Genomic DNA, 14,101 nt, shown 5'->3' with positions numbered 1-14,101 from the left:
TCAAAAAGTCTATTTTGACCAATATTAATATAACTATACAGTCTTTCTCTCGGACAGTGTTCAAATGGAGGAATTTTTTTGTTTGTTTTCATCCTTTTACTTTCCTTATGCTTTACATATGCCTCTTGTAACATATAAGTGTCTTTTTTTTTTTGAAAGCCTATATGACAGTCTTGGAATACTTAGTAATTAATATAATTAAGGATATGTTTGGTTTTAATTCTGCCATTTAGTATACATTTTATTGTTTTCTATCTTTTATTGGCTCCTTTTGGATTTATTTTCTTATTTCATTTTATCTTTTATTTGCAGGGACAGAGTCTTGCTCTCTCACCAAGGCTGAAGTGTCGTGGCATGATCGTAGCTCACTGCAGCCTCAAGATGCCTGAGTTCAAGTGATCTTCCTGCCTCAACCTTCTGAGTAGCTAGGGCTACAGGCACATGCCACTACACCCAGCTAACTTTTATTATTTTATAATAATCTTCTGTAAATTTGGAAATTCGCCATCTCTAATCTGCCACAGAGTTCTTAGGTTTTCATTTTTTAATTAATTTGTTTTGTGTGTGTGACAGAGTTTCACTCTGTTGCCCAGGCTGGAGTGTGGTGGCATGATCTCAGCTCACTGCAGACTTGACCTCTGGGAGTCAAGTGATCCTCCCACCACAGCCTTCCAAGTAGCTGGGATTACAGGCGTATGCTACCATAGCTGGCTAATTTTTGTATTTTTAGTAGAGATGGGGTTTCCTCATGTTGTCCAGGCTGGTCTTAAACCCCTGGCCTCAAGTGATTCGCCTGCATCGGCCTCCCAAAGTGCTGGGATTACGGGTGTGAGACACTGTACCTGGCCCTTAGTTTTTCATACTATGCTTAAGCTCCATATTTTCTAGGTGTTTCTCAAATCTTAATGTCACTCTTTATAGTTCACACTTTCTTGCTGAAGTGTTTAAGATCAGCATGTAATTTCCATGTGCACATTCCAAATAATTATTTAAAGTCTGTCTGATAATTCAATTATCTGAAGTCTTCATAGATTTATTTCTATTATCTTTTATTGTCCCATACCTGATTCATGTTGTATTGTCTCTTCATATATCTGCATATCATTGTATTTCAGTGACAGCATTTGAAAATTATTGAAAGAAACAAGTTGAAACCTAGGATGATGGGGTTTTTTTTTGTTTATGCCCAAAAATTGGAAATCCAAATAATATGAAATCATCTTAATCCAATTTTAAGGCCCAAGATTTCTCTTGTTTACATAGATGACGAGGGCTGAATTCCATATCTATGGTGATTTAATCCTGGTCCATCCTTATTCCTAGTGTCTGGTTCTTTGTGATCCCAGAATTAAATTCAGGTTGATTGGCCCTTGCCAGACTCCGTATTCCTACTTTAGTCCTCCTTTGCTTGTGAGTCGGAAATGATCGTCTCCACCTGTCAGTCATATCGTTAGGTTTATCATGCATCATTGGCAAAAGTGAACTAGAAGTCATAATCATTTTTCTTGGGTTTTTATCTTTTTCTGGATCTTAGCCAATAGCCATTTCTACTTCATTAGCTTCTCAGGGTTTTTGGTATTTTATCCATGTGTTTATTTGCCTTTAGCACAAGAGTCATTGCAAATTACTCAGTCTTTCATTACCAGAAGCTGATGCAACAATATTCTATTTTGTCTGTGTATTTCCTTTGTAAGCACCATAAAAGCTGGCATCTTTTTAGATGAACTCTTTGGGATGGCTGGGGCAAAATCTGTGAACCCTTGAATTTGTAAATCAATCTGCTATGTAAATTCCTTTTTTTTTCTTTTGGGACAAGCTTCATGACTTTTTATTCAAAGGTGTCTGTGCTATACACAGGCAGAACAATCTACAATAGAACAATCTTAAAACTTAAATGTATTTGATCAATAAACCCAGAGTCAAAATATTTAGATGATATCAGTGAAGATTAAATAGAAGTATTGATCTTGTTGGACACTTTACCTGAGTCTTTTACAAAAACATAAATTTGAAGAAAAAGTATTTAATGGAACATAAATTAAACTCCAACTGGAAGAAGAAAAAAACAGGAATGTAAAACCCCTAAATTCCAATTGTTTAAATTTCTTGGCTTTAATATTAGCACTGTTAAGGCATTTATGAATACCTCAAATATAAGCCATAAATGATCATTTATTTCCCTTTAAACTGCTACAAATCTTTAAAGAAACAAGTATCTTTTTTTCTCTTTGTATACCCAGAATTCAAGAAGACAATTACAACTGAGAGAAAATAGTAAATTTTAGGTGTCATAGCAATGGAAATTTAGAAATGTTTATGTCATGAAGATTTAGATTGTATTATTAATTTTTCTACTGAAAAGGATAGGAATTCAGAATAAAAATACAAAGGTTAATATTCTGGGATACATGTAACTTTTCAATATAAGATTGAAAGTTATATTTTTAAAATTTAGACTTTAATTTAATTAGACTTTATGTCTTTCTCATTTTCAAAGCATTTTAAATACTTCAAATATTTTGTATCTGTGTTGCAGAATTCATTGGCATCCTAATGCATAAAATAATTTAGCAGCATAAATGGAAACTTTATATTTACATATTCATACACATTACATTCCTTTCATTATTGTTAACCTAAATATCAGATAAATAGGTTAAGAATAATTACTAAATAAAAGAACCCGATCAATCGCAAATGTTACCAGTCGACGTCTGTACGTTGTTCACAGTACATAATCCGAAAGTATTGAGCATAGCCGCTGCAATTCTTATGGCCAAAAAGTTTTATTTACCTATAGAAATTGCCCAAACAATAGCAATCTTCATGATGGCCTTAGTCCGCGAATTGAAACGGCTATGCTCAATAGGATTACGTATTGCTACATACCGATCCAGCGATATAGCGCAGAGGTGCATGATGGACGCTGTTGAAAATAAAACATCTAAAGAAATCCAGACGGGGCACAAATATCTAGGTAGTGGCCAGACATAATCTGAAAGAGAGCAGAGAGAAGACAAGAACATGTCATCCAAATTGTACTGACTATAGTCTTAAATTTTAGTCTGCTTATATTTTCCACTCATAATCTAAACCTTTTAAAGAAAGTGAAATTTAGGAAGCATTATTTTCCGTAGTGATGATGATCATCATCATGATAATGATACTGTCAGTGTGACATACATTTTAATGAGGTAAAATTTAACCAACATAAAATTAATCTCTTTATAGTGTACAATCCAATGGCATCTAGTACATTCACAATATTGTGCAACTAGCACCTGTCTCTACTTCAGAAACATTTCATCACTCCGAAAGGAAATTGCATACCCTTAAGCAGTTACTCCCCATTCTCCAGTCAACCAGCCCCTGGTAATCTCTAATTTGCTTTCTTTCTTTACGGATTTAACTAATTTGGATATTTAATATAAATAGAATCATACAATTTGTGACTTTTTGTATCTGGCTTCTTTCACCTAGCTAATGTTTTTGAGGTTTACCTATTTCGTAGCATGTATCAATACTTAATTCTTCCTTGTGGCTGATGCTGTTATCAATTGAGGTTTTTTTTTGGAAGCTGTTGTAAATAGAATTGTTTTCTTAAATTCTTTCATGGATTATTAATTGCTGTGTATAGAACTACAAATGTCCTGCAACTTTGCTGAATTCATTTATTAAATCTATGTTTTGTGTTGACTCTTTGGGATTTTCCATATATAAGATAATGTCTTCTGCAAATAGAAATAGTTTTATTTATCCTTTTCCAATTTTCCTCTCCCTTTTATTTCCTTTCTTTGCCGAATTTCTCTACATAGAATTTTCAGTACCATGATAAATAGAAGTAATGAAGGTGGGCATTCTGCCTTTTTTCCCTGATCTTAGAGGAAAATCAGTCTTTCACTATTGACTGGGTTTTGTTTTCGTTTTTGTTTTTTATAAATGCTTGTCAAGGAAATTTTCTTTTATTCCTAGTTTGTTGAAAATTTTTTTATCATAAAAAAGTGATGGAGTTTTGCAAATGCTTTTTCTGCATCAATTGACATAATCATGTGGTTTGCATACCTTCATTCTATTAATGTGATACATTACATTGATTAGTTTCTGTATGTTGAATCCCTCTTGAATCCCTGCAATAAATCCCATTTAGTAATGGGTATATAATATGGTGCTGAATTTAGTTTGCTAGTATTTTATTAAGACTTTTGCATTTATGTTAATAAACAATACTAATCTACAGTTTTCTTGTAACATCTTTAGTTGGCTTTGATATTAAGATAGTGCCGGTCTAATAGAATGTATTACAAAATGTTTCTTCATCTTCTACTTTTTAGAAGACTTTGAGGAGAATTGGTGTTAATTTTTGAAATGTTTGGTGAAATTCGAAAGGAAAATTTCTTGTCGTGAATTTTCATTGTTGAGAGGTATTTGATTACTGATTCAATGCTGTTACTTTTTACATGACTCTTCAGATTCTCTATTTCTTCTTGAGTCACTTTTGGTAGCCTGTGTGTCTTTAGAAATTTTTACATTTCATGCGGGTCATTTAATTTACTGGTGTGTAATTGTTCATTGGATTGTTTTATAATCCTTTTAATTTTTTTTTTTTTTTGAGATAGGATCTTGCTCTGTTGTCCAGGCTAGTTTGCAGTGGTGCAATAATGGCTCACTGCAGCCTCAAGCAATCCTCCTAACTAAGCCTCCTGAGTAGCTGGGGCCACAAGCATGTGGCACCATACCTGTCTAATTTTTAATTTTTTTTTTTGTAGAGATGGGTTTTCACCATGTTGCCTAGGCTGGTCTTGAACTCATGGGCTCAAGTAATCCTTCCACCTTGGCCTGCCAAGGTGCTAGGATTACAGGCATGAGCAACCACACCAGGAGGATTGGTCAGCCACTCCTTTTAATTTCTGTAAGGTTAGTAGTAATGCCCCCACTTTCATTTCTGATTTTAGTAATTTGTGTCTTCTCTTTTTTCCTTAGTCTATCTCAAGATTTGTCAACTTTTTTGATCTTTTCAAAAAAAGAAAAACAACTTTTGGTTTTATTAATTGTCTTTATGTTTTTCCTATTCTCTATTTTTTAAATTTCCACTTTAATCTTCATCATTTCAGTTATTTTGTGAGTTTGGGTTAAACTTGCTCTTCTTTTCTAGTTTCTTATGTTATAAAGTTAGGTCATTAATTGAGTTCATTTTATTTTTAAATGTAGCCATTTACAGGTATAAATTTCCCTCTGAGCACAGCTTTTGATGCATCCCATAATTTTTTGGTATATTAAGTTTTTATTCTGCCATTCTCAAAACATTGTTGAATTTCATTTGTATTTTCTTCTTTCACTTATTGGTTGTTTAATATTGTTTAAATTTTGCATATTTGTAAATTTTTTTGGTTTTCTTTCTGTTGCTGATTTCTACTTTGAATAACAATATTTTAAATGTATTAGGATACTTTGAATAATAATAATATTTTAAATGTATTGACATTTGTTTTGTGGTAAAACTTATGGTCTATGCCAGAGAATGTTCCATGTGCACATGAGAAAAAATGTATTTATTGTTGTTATTAGATGGAATGTTCTATATTTGTCTGTTAGAATTCGTTGATTTATAGTGTTGTTCAAGTCCTCTATTTTTCTCATTGATTTTCTGTCTTGTTGTTCTGTCCATTTTTGAAAATGGAGTATTAATATCTGTAGGGAGACCCCCTGAAACTATTGCTATGGAATAAAAGATGAAATGCTCCTGGTTATTGTAGAAACAAAATTGCATGCAGGATTGTGTAAAGACAATGCCAGGCTGGACTGCCAGAATGAGCCAACAGCGCATGATGTGCTTACCCCTGCAGAGAGCCTATGAATGGACCTGCAGTCAGGGAGATTTCACATCACCAAGATTCCTATCCCAGAAAAGCAGATGTTCATAGCTCTGGGAATGGAATGCTACCCTTGTGGAGAGCCTATAAATGGACGCATGAGGGGCACCTGTCCATATGGATAAGATAGGGCTATAAATGCCCTAATCTTGCCATGGCTCTTCTAGGCCTCTTTAGGGTTAAGGCATACTCCTTTCTGAGAATTTCTGGTCTAACCGGTTGTCTAGCTCCATGTCCTGTTTCTACGGATTGTTTGTAACCAGCTTTTGCTGCAGCTGTTGCTGCTGATTAATATCTTGCTAATCATAGGTTATGGAAAGACTGTGTTTCTGTTTTAAGGCTCTGTTACTTTACTGATTACTAATGCACACACTATAATGTAAATTCTTATCTCTGTGTACTGTACTTCTGCATACAGATGTTATGTTAAAGAATTACTTCATCCCCATGTGACCATCTCACCTCATAATCAAATGAGCCTAAATCCCTCACTAACCTACCCCCACCCTCACTAAACTTAATAACAAAGGCAGGCATATCCAGTGCATTGGCAGCACCGTGGGACCAGAAGGCAGTGAGTGCCCTGGACCCAGCTTTTACTATCTATCTTGTGTGTGTCTATTATTTCTTGACCTGCCAATCTGCCTGGGAACAAAGAAAGAGCCCCGTTGCATTGCAGGCTGCTGGCCAGCTCCCACAATATCTGACACCCAATGTGGGATTTATAGATCTATCTTTTTCTCCCTTTAATTCTTTTATTTTTCACTTCTGTAATTGTTGGGCTCTGTTGTTAGGTGCATATATGTTTATAATTGTTATATGTTCTTGACGGCTTGAAATCAATAGATGGTGTTTTTCTTTGTCTTTCACAACAACTTTCTTCTTAAGTTCTATTTTGTCTGACAAGTTTAGCCACCTCAGCTCTCTTTTGGTTACCATTTGTATGGAATATCTTTTTCCATCCTTTCACTTTGAACATACATGTGTCCTTATGTCTAAAGTGAGTCTCTTATTGAAAGCATATAATTGGATCATGTATTTTTATCCATTTTGCTAGTGTTTGCCTTTTAACTGGAAATTTTAATTTCTTTACATTTAAAGTAATTACAGTAAAGAAAAGACACCTACACCTTTTTATCTATAACATATACTGTCATTTTTTCTATCACTGCCTTCATTTGTGATTAAGTGATTTTCTTGTGATTAACTGATTTTTTTGTAAGGATTCTCTTTTTGTCTCTTTCTCTTTGTATTATTTTAATTTTTCACTTTGGTTAACCTGGGGATTACAATTATAATCTTTCTTCCATAACAGTCAAGTTTTAATTATCGATACTTAGTTTCAATAGTATACAAAGATTTTGCTTCTTTACATCTTCATCCTTTATTATGTTGTTGTTGTCATAAATTACATTTTTTATATATTTTGTGCTCATTAATATAGATTTGTAATTATTGTTTTATGTATTTGCCTTTTAAAGGAAATAGAAAGTCAAAACAGGTGTAACAAATCCATAGTACAATTCCACTGGACTTTATATTTGCTTTGTAGTTACTTTTGTTGTTTTTTATTTCTTTATATGCCTTTAAGGTACTTTTTGGTGTCCTTTCATTTCATCCTGAAGGACTCCCTTTAGCATTTTTTTTTTTTTTTTTAGGGTAGGTCCACTAGTAGTTAACTCCCTCTGATTTTTTGTTTCCGCTTTTGCTCTTTTTTTTTTTTTTTTTTTGAGACAGAGTCACTCTGTCGCCCAGGCTGGAGTGCAGTGGCTGGATCTCAGCTCACTGCAAGCTCCGCCTCCCGGATTTATGCCATTCTCTCGCCTCAGCCTCCCAGGTAGCTGGGACTACAGGCGCCCGCCATCTCCCCCGGCTAATTTTTTGTATTTTTTTAGTAGAGACGGGGTTTCACCGTGTTAGCCAGGATGGTCTCGATCTCCTGACCTCGTGATCCGCCCGTCTCGGCCTCCCAAAGTGCTGGGATTACAGGCTTGAGCCACCACGCCGGGCCTGTTTTTGCTCTTTTACCAGGAGTATTTTAATTTCTCTATGTTTGAAGGATAGCTTTGCCAGATTTAGAGCATTTAGCTGACAATTCTTCTTTCAGTACTTTAAATATGTTATCTCACTGCTTTCTGGCCTCCATGGTTTCTGAAGAGAAATTCACTGTTAAACTTGTATACTTTGTATGTGATGAGATGTTTGTCTCTTGCAGCTTTTAAGATTCTCTCTTTGTCTTTCAAGAGTTTGCTTATACTGTGCCTTGGTTTGGATATTTTGGAGTAATTCTTGCTTAGCATTCATTGAGCTTCCTGGATTTATAGTCGTGTCTTTATTCAAAGTTGGAAAGTTTGTAGTCATTATTTCTTTAAATATTTTTTTCTGATTCTTTTAATCTGTCATCTCCTGGAAATCTCATTGTGCATGTATTGGTACACTTGATAGTGTCTCAAAGGTCCCTTAGGCATTGTTCATTTTTCTTTATTATTTTCTCTTTATGCTCCTTGGACTGGATAATCACAATTGACCTGTCTTCATGTTCTCTGATTCTTTCTTCTGTCTGCTAAATTCTGCTGTTGATTCCCTCATGTGAATGTTTCATTTCAGTTATTATAATTTTTAGCCACCATATTTCCATTTTTTTTTACAATTTTGTCCCTTTAATTATATTCTCTATTCCTTGAGACATTGTTCTTCTGGTTTGCTTTAATTCTTACTCCATGGTTTCCTTCAGCTCTTTGAGCACATTTGAGACAGTTGATGCAAAGTCTTTGTTTATTAAGTTCAGTGCTTGGACTTCCTAACGATCAGTTTCTATTCTGTTTTGTTTTCTGGAAATAGGTCATACTTTCTAGTTTATTTGCATGCTTTTTAATCTTGGTAAAACTTGGACATCTTAATATTACAATGTGGCAGATCTGTAAATCAGATTTTCTTCCCTTCCTGAAGTTGTTGCTACTTGTGGACTGATTTTGTTTGCCTGCTGAGTGATTTTTCAAAACTATTTTTATAAAGTCTGTTTTCTTTTTTCTTGGTCTTCTGTGGCAGCTAAAATCAACATCCTGTTAGTTTGGTGGTTCCTAGCACTTTTATAGGGGTTTGTTACATACCAGTAGGCAAAGAAAAAAAAGGAATAAATACTTTCTTACTTTTTGCAGATTGGCTCTGTTTGGGACCTTCCTTCAATGCTTAATGAGGTTGTTTATAACTCTGCCTTAGCCTCAACTTTATACTTCAGTAGAATCTCAGAGGCTTATGGACAGCCCAGCCACAGGTGGAAGAATAGTGTCTTTCCAGGCTTTTTCTAAGCATTCTGACATCCTTAGGCATGTCATGTGTAGCTTTTCCCATTCTCTGTTATATTTGAGTGCCTTAAAAATAAAGTTTTCTTTCTCAACGTATCTCCATTCCCAACCTCTTTCTTCCCAGGCCATTCGACCTGTTTCTTGTTTGTGTGGTCTAGTGTTACTTGCCCTAGTCTGTTGCAAACAATGCTTGTGTCTTTTAATATTTTTGGCAAACTCCAACCAGAACATCATCTGAGCCCTGGAAATGCTCTAAGTCAGGCAAAACAAAGGCACGTTATTGTCCCAGTCCTTCAGGGGGCCATCAGAGAAGTCTGAAAAGACAAGCACATTTCGTTGAGGAAAAAATCTGTATTTCTTTGGCACTAGCAACTTGCATCAGGAGTGCAGGCTTTCATACTCAAATTAGCTGCATATCTGGAAATGGGATATGGTGGCAGGTGGCTTAAAATGCTACAGTGCTCCCTTACTGCAAAGCAGTGGGTTTCTTCTTCATTTAGCATTACCTTGTTTAAATTTTTGATTTGATGTTTGAATTTCATAATAGTTGATTCTGACAACTATTTCCAGGTCATTTTGTTGCTCTTTTGGAGAGACAGAACACTAAAGTTCCTCCTCATATAAATTACTTTAATGTTACCTATTTATTCCTTAATTTACCCTATGTTAGCTATTTGTTTTCTATGTGCCAAACATTTTGTTAGATACTAGAAATAAAGATTAATAAGTGGCAGAAACTCTTGTTATTTTTACTTTTAACAGTTACCAGATGAATTATTGTTGTTGCCATTTTCATGATAGTTTTTGGTGTGGCATTAGGTTTGACTTTGAGCTGGTGCCAAAATTAGCAGAACATTCCAAGTTTTTTTTTTTTTTTTTTTTTTTTTTTTTTTTTTTTTTTTTTTTTGAGACAGAGTCTCGCTCTGTCACTCAGGCTGGAGTGCAGTGGCGCGATCTCGGCTCACTACAAGCTCCGCCTCCCGCGTTCAAGCCATTCTCCTGCCTCAGCCTCCCCAGCAGCTGTGACTACAGGCGCCCTCCACCACGCCTGGTTAATTTTTTGTATTTTTGGCAGAGACAGGGTTTCACCGTGTTAGCCAGGATGGTCTCAGTCTCCTGACTTCGTGATCGGCCCGCCTCGGCCTCCCAAAGTGCTGGGACTACAGGCGTGAGCCACCGTGCCCGGCCCCAACTAAGTTGTTTTTAACATTGGTGTTCTTACTTGAAAACTTGAGATCTAAACTATTTTCAGTAGTACTAAAGTTTCCATATAGGAGCATCATTAAAAGTTTAAAGTGTTTGTAATTGGCATCTAGAATCTAGCAACTGAATCAGGCAAAAAAACAACTTTTAAATCTGCTATTGGTGAATTGTTTTATGATGTGTCATATTCTAGTCCGTTGGAGTTGTTAGTGAGAATTATCTTAGATACTGGGCTCTTCTCCTATGCAACCTTAGTAGGCTTGACTACCTTAAAGGATAAACAAACAATTCAACAATTCATAATCTTGTTTTCTTGGGGAAGTAAGGAAAAGTAAGGTGAAATGTGGCTGTTGAAATATTCTGGAAGGTTAACCAGCATCTTTCCTTTGGACATTTTTGGTTTCCTCCAGAATGGGCTGAAGGATATGTCAAGATACAGACTGATGAACTGGTCCTTCTTTCTTGATAATAATGAAGCAGTGATCAAACCCCTCTACTTTTAATGTGAACATTATTGCCCATTAGTAAGAGATCTTGTATAACTCGTTATTCTTTTATAATTCTCTTGTTTAGGTTGGCGGCATTCTCAACCTTCACCAGTATGTAACGCGTTCTTAGATGTCTGTTAAAGGCAGTAAAATTGCCATTTTTCGTTTTTCATTATAAATGGTGCTGCTTCAATCAATATGAATTATTCATACATATTTGGATAGTAACATTTTCTTAGATTAATCCTTAGAATTCATACTTATGATGCTTGGTATTTGCTGAGCTTCATGAGTCTGTCAACTTATGGCTTTCACCAAATTTGAAAAAATTTCAGTCTTTATTTTTGCAAATAGTTTTTGGTCGCATTTTCCCTCTCATTCTCTGGGTCTCAACTCACATGCATGTTAGAGCATTTGATATTGTTTCACAGATTCCTGAGAGTCCATTATTTTCCTTCTCGATGTGTTTCTCTTTGATCTTAATTTCAGATGATTTCTATAGATCTATCTTCAAATGCACTATTTTTTTTTTTTCTGTCATCTCCATTATACTGTTAAACTCATCCAGGATAATTTTATATTTCACATATTATTTTTTAGCCCACAAATTGCCATTCAATTATTTCTGTTGTTTTTATTTATCTTCTGAGGTTTCCCATTTTCAATAATTATGAGCATATTTTCTTTGATGGTATTGATATAAATATAATAGCAGCAATAAAATCTTTCTCTGTGAATTTTAACATCTGGGTATTCTCAGGATAGGTCTCTTAAAAGTTGTATATATGTGTCTGTGTGTTAGTGCGTGTGTGAATGAGTTGTCTTTCCCTGTTTCTTCTTAAAGTAAAATATTTTAGATTGTAAACTAAACATTGTGAATGCTATGTCATTGAGATGCTGGATTTGGTTCTTTTGCTCCAAAGAGTATTTTTGTTTTTGTTTTTTTCCAGCAATCAGCTTGGATGGACTCAAACTGCTGTCTGTCATTTGGGCTACAGTTCAAATGTCAATTCAGTTCATTTATCTTTTTTTTTTTTTTTTTTTTTTGAGATGGAGTCTCGCTCTGTCGCCCAGGCTGGAGTGCAGTGGCCGGATCTCGGCTCACTGCAAGCTCCGCCTCCCGGGTTTACGCCATTCTCCTGCCTCAGCCTCCGGAGTAGCTGGGACTATAGGCGCCCGCCACCTCGCCCGGCTAGTTTTTTTGTATTTTTTAGTAGAGACGGGGTTTCACTGTATTAGCCAGGATGGTCTCGATCTCCTGACCTCGTGATCCGCCCGTCTCGGCCTCCCAAAGTGCTGGGATTACAGGCTTGAGCCACCGCGCCCGGCCTTCATTTATCATTTTTTAGGCTGCTTGCAGGATATCCCAGGCAAGCACGGTTTAAATGTCATCTAGAGATTTAGGCAGAGTTTATGCTTTCCCAGAGAATAATCTACCTTTTCCTAGGTGCTCCTTCACCTTCCAGTTTTGCATATTCCTCAGGTTCTTTAGACCATAAAAACTGAAGACTTTTTTTTTTTTTTTTTTTTTTTTTGAGACAGGATCTGGCTCTGTCACCCAGGCTGGTATGCAGTGACACTATTTCAGCTCACCGCAATCTCCACCTCCCAGGCTCAAATAATAGTACTATCTCAGCCTCCTGAGTAGCTGGGACTATGGGCACCAGCCACCCTGCCCGGCTAATTTTTGTATTTTTTGTAGAGATGGGATTTTGCCATGTTGCCAGGTGGATCTCTAACTTCTGACCTCAAGTGATCCACCTGTCTTGGCTTCCCAAAGTGCTGGGATTACAGGCATAAGCTCCCACAGCCAAACAAACAAACTAAATTTTTTTATTGGAGTTTTAGACACCTCTCATGGCAGAAATTGCATCTTCCTCTTAAGCTGTAAGTCTTGACAGCTAGAAACTTAACTACTGTTGTTTCTTTCTTCCAAGTGTTGTGATTGCTAAAATCTACGTTTTGGATTCCTGTCCAATACCTTACGGTAGTTGTTCTTTGTGTTTTGTTCTAAGTTAGTAGCTTTTATCTGCCAAAAGGTTAGCAATAGAAGCGCATATATTGCCATACTAGAAATCAAGCTACCAATTATTAGAATTCAACCAGTGCAATAAGGAAAGGAAATACATCACCAGAAGTTCTTCTAACCAAAAGTTCATTATTGTTCATCATTTTCTTATAGCTCCCTCAGATTGTATCCACCATGGAAGTTGATTGTGTGGAGGGTTTGTGTATTCTCCTTGACATGTTTCACTTGCAGAAATTATGTTTCCAATTGTGCTTCAAATGTACAAGTATCTCCTGATTATCACTATGTGGAGAATTCTGTTGCCATAACTGTTAGAACATAAGCTCCATTGGGTCAGTAATTATTGTTTATTTTTCCATTAACCATAGTGCATAGAACAATGTGTGGTGTTATGTGAGCCAGCCATATTTGATACAATTAATATGTCAAAGGTTTCAAGGGAGTTGCATAGCAAAGAGGCTATAGCACACTTCCCATAGGGGAGGCCAATTCATAGTTTAGGGAAATGAAATCTTATTTTCAGGGGCAAAAACTTGTGTATAGCGCTTCATAAGACATTTTTCTATGTTTGTTCATTCATTCAAATGTTACATGATTTTTAATAACTCCAACAATCATAGATATCCCCACCAATAATAACAAAGGCAAAGACTGAATATAAGACATTGGTCTTTCAGTTCTTTTGTTCAAAGAAAATACAAAAGGACTTTATATTAATGAAGTAATGTAGACAATCTTTGACTCTGAGAAAAGAATAAAAGTTCAGCATTATGATAATGTAATTAAGATGTATGGGAATGTGGGGGCAACTGTGAAGTAATTCCAAAGCTAGAACTTGGAAACAAAAAATTATAATTAATCTCTTTAAGTTAGCATATATGAAAAGATTAATAGCCGTGAAAGTTTAAAAATTCCTCAGTACATTTTATAAAACAATATAGTGTCAATAGCAAAACTTGAAAAACACTAAAAAAGGACACTAGAGAAAATAGCATGCATTATTATAGATTCAAAGTTCAAAATGAAATATTAACAAAGAAAGCCCAATAAAGTAGCAAAAGAACAACACATCAGAAAAAACAAGAGTTCTTCCAGGAATGCAAAGGGGATTTATTACCATGAAATCTACCAATATATCCCTTATATTAGCATTTGTGAAGAAATTTTTGGTCTTTTAATAGATATTGAAGAGTAATTTGATTAAAT

At 35.4% G+C, this 14,101-nt stretch overlaps 1 protein-coding gene across 2 annotated transcripts in view; it reads right to left on the bottom strand.

Moving 5' to 3' along the window:
• Window positions 1-14,101, bottom strand: part of HTR2C (5-hydroxytryptamine receptor 2C) — a 332,250-nt gene that overhangs the window by 69,586 nt on the left and 248,563 nt on the right. The window contains exon 5 of one of the 2 annotated variants that reach the window (XM_030934679.1): window positions 2,795-2,995. In XM_030934679.1, the coding sequence (XP_030790539.1) occupies window positions 2,795-2,995 (201 nt within the window). The remainder of the gene's footprint in view (window positions 1-2,794; window positions 2,996-14,101) is intronic. The other variant, XM_030934680.1, reaches the window with a different exon arrangement.

Source organism: Rhinopithecus roxellana, chromosome 7, assembly GCF_007565055.1.
Source record: "Rhinopithecus roxellana isolate Shanxi Qingling chromosome 7, ASM756505v1, whole genome shotgun sequence".
Classification (NCBI taxonomy): Eukaryota; Metazoa; Chordata; class Mammalia; order Primates; family Cercopithecidae; genus Rhinopithecus; species Rhinopithecus roxellana.
Note: the sequence above shows the minus strand (reverse complement) of the source record. Positions and strands in the feature narration are given on the sequence as shown.